At 41.1% G+C, this 3,339-nt stretch overlaps 1 protein-coding gene across 1 annotated transcript in view; it reads right to left on the reverse strand.

Moving 5' to 3' along the window:
* Positions 1-347: 347 nt before the first annotated feature.
* The window catches only part of CAV1 (caveolin 1), a 34,341-nt gene continuing 31,349 nt past the window's right edge, over positions 348-3,339 (reverse strand). Inside the window, exon 3 of the mRNA XM_003789800.2 lies at positions 348-2,530. Within this exon, the coding sequence (XP_003789848.1) occupies positions 2,189-2,530 (342 nt within the window). The 3' untranslated portion in view covers positions 348-2,188. The remainder of the gene's footprint in view (positions 2,531-3,339) is intronic.

Genomic DNA, 3,339 nt, shown 5'->3' on the forward strand with positions numbered 1-3,339 from the left:
CTGAATGCACACTGTGTCATTTACCAAATGAGAGTATTAACATTTGTTGGGAGCTCAATTTAGGTGGCATGTAATAGAACATTGGGTAAACTGCTACAGACAACTTTGTTATTAATTATAACTTTTATCTAAAGTGGCCCATGAATGTCGATGACTGTAGCAGAAAGAGCCCACCTAAATGACTCTCTGATATTGAAAAGTGGAAGATCATTACCCCTGCCCCACAAACACACCCCAGATTTGCACTTACTCTATCACAGACTCACTACATACAAACACACAAACACAAACACTCATAGACATTGACATATGAACACCTGTTAGAGGAAAAAAAATAAAGCTAACTGTTTAACAGTTAAACATTTTTATTGTGCAGACTTGTAACCTTTATAAGACATGCAGGATAAAAAAGTGTAAAATGTATCAGTAAGCATATAAAATTTTAGCAATCTTTTGGACCAACAATTGGTTTGCATACTAAGCATTTATGTAGAACAGACATGTCTTGGAATGCACAGTTTACAGATTGAATTACAAAGCCATTTCCCAAGCGATTTTCCTTATATAAAGATAAAATATCTTTACACTTAAAAAGTTGCAGCATAGCACATTTTAGTTATGTACACAGTTTAAAAGTAAAACTATGTCCATGCCAGTGTCTGTTTTAAATGCAGAATATCAAAATAGGTAACAGGTTGGTAATTAAAATGTCAGGAGAACTGGAAAAGGCAAAAGTCAAACAGAGGTCCCATAAGTGCAGGGAAATAAAAATAAAAGCATAACTGAAGGTTTAAAAAAAGTCCCCCAGGGCAGGATCACAATAAGAGCAGGAAGAATAAAAAGCTTTTGGATGTACCAGGCAGCTTTCTGCATGACTCAGGTTCACAGGTGAAATTCCTCAGTTTGAGTTCAGAAGAATTTGAACTTATTCCAGCAAATTACTCCAATCTTTTAAAGCTGCCTCCTCCCCCAGCTTCTTTCTGAGCAAAGTGATGCTTGGATTAGGTCCCAAGCTCCTGGCAGGGGGAGGGGCCTCGTGTCACAGCATAACGGACAGTGGCGAGTGCTCTGCTCAGAAGGGGTCATGTTTGCAGCGACTCTGACAGTCTCACACAATGGCCTCCATTTTGACAGCCATTTCCCAGAGGCCCACTGATCAGCTGAAAAGGGAACACAATGTTGAGCCATTAAACCACCCCGGTGACGGATTAGTTTGGATTCAGGAAAGCGTGATTATTCTTGAAAATAAACGAAGCTGAATAGGCATGCTGACCTCATTGAGCTGATGAGAGGCAGGGAAAGTTGGCTTCCACTCCTGCCAGCCCAGAGAGGGCTCGCCCCATTCGGCCACGCTAATTTATTTCATAGGGCTAATGTTGATCATACTGGCTATAGATAAAGATGCTGCATGATCGAGCCCAGACATGAGCATCCCAGACTCTTAACTCAGTCGGAAACAAACACGGAAAACTAGGTCATGCGTTTTCTATTTTGGTCTTCAGGGAGGCGCTGACCTAAAGAAAATTGATGGGTTAGCCTCTATTTGAGAAGGAAAATGGAGAAGGCACTTAAGTTTCATTATCTGTATAACAAATACCCAGGCACAGAAAGTATCATCGGTTAAAATTTCAAAAAGAATAGGCATTAGTCAGATCATGAAACTGCAGAAGATTATGTTTTCTAACTTGTAAGGATCACTAGATCCTGCTGGATCATTAAAATGAATGGCAGTAATCCACTAACTCATCAAGAATTTGCTTAAAAACTGCCTACATACTTCTGCTCTTAATGGCCAGAGCCTGGAGTTCTTCCCTTACCATAGAATGACCAACATTTTAGAGTAGGCAGTTGAGGCTATTGGGTCTTATTTTTTTCCTCCTCAGTTCTTCATATTTCTCGCAAATTATCTCTCAATAATATGTTCATCTCTCAGCCAATAAAACGATGATTGATCCACATGTAAATAAGAAAGTAAGGAAAAAAATTTAAATGGGTCTGAAAATTCAGACTGCCAAAAAAGAGGCAAATAAGGATTACGAAAACTGAGAAAGTGATTTCTTTGTTCTCAACCAAGATAATTCATTCATAAATTGCTGTTGTACTAGCAACTTGAAACTTGAAATTGGCACCAAGAAAATCGAAAGAAAAATAAAAAGAACCAGATATACTTCTCTCCTTCAAATGTCACTTATATTTCTTTCTGCATGTTGATGCGGATATTGCTGAATATTTTGCCAATAGCTTCAAAGAGTGGGTCACAGAAGGTGTGTACGTAGATGGAATAGACGCGGCTGATGCACTGAATCTCGATCAGGAAGCTCTTAATGCACGGTACAACTGCCCAGATGTGCAGGAAAGAGAGAATGGCGAAGTAAATGCCCCAGATCAGTGCCATTGGGATGCCGAACAGCGCAGACAGCAAGCGGTAAAACCAGTATTTTGTCACAGTGAAGGTGGTGAAGCTGGCCTTCCAAATGCCGTCAAAACTATGTGTCCCTTCTGGTTCTGCAATCACATCTTCAAAGTCAATCTAAAAGAAGGAAGTAACAGAATGTGAGCATCGATGAGAAAAAAAGAGTAGAAAAGAGAAGAAAAACCCCACCACTGACTATCCATAGACATGGACGGTATTAGCGCTAGTTCTGAGAGAGGCTGGAAAGCAACCAGCAGTATCAGCATCACTTGGAACTCACTGGGAACACTGGTGTCTGGGCCCCACCTGACACCTCCTAGGGTGGAGCCCAGGAGAACTTGCAGCAGGTTCTCCATGTGTTTCCTTACCACACAGAAGGATGGGAACTAGGGAAGACCAAATGGATTAAATTTCTTGCCTGATAGTCAAACCCCACAACATGGTTAAAGAAACAAGGCGCACAGTAAAATGGGAAGAACATGACATAATTTAAATGGCTTCAAAGACAACTCCACATGCAATGTTAAGGAATAGTTGGTTCATAACCAACTGATGACTCTCCAAATACTCACTTAGCAGAATTACTTCAGGAAATTAGATCATGGTAAGCTGGAAGGCATCAAAAAGTTTTATGGGGGTGGTGAGACTTGAGCAAGGTATGGGAAATTGGGGTATGATTTGGAGAGGAGGAAGGAAGGGACCTTGAAAATGTGTCAGAGCCCCAGGAACAAGCAAGGAAGAGTACAATGAGAGTCACAGGAGGGAGAGACCTGTGTCGCCAAGGCTAGAAAGACAGGTGGAGGCCAGACTAGACATTATTTTATGATGGATCAGGAAGTACAGCCACAGCCATGCAGTTTATCAAGATGACTTTGATAACAGTGTGCTGGTGTGGGAGAAGGGAAAGAGGCTCAGGCAGGGAGACT

Source organism: Otolemur garnettii, unplaced genomic scaffold, assembly GCF_000181295.1.
Source record: "Otolemur garnettii isolate 467f Iridium unplaced genomic scaffold, OtoGar3 scaffold00037, whole genome shotgun sequence".
Classification (NCBI taxonomy): Eukaryota; Metazoa; Chordata; class Mammalia; order Primates; family Galagidae; genus Otolemur; species Otolemur garnettii.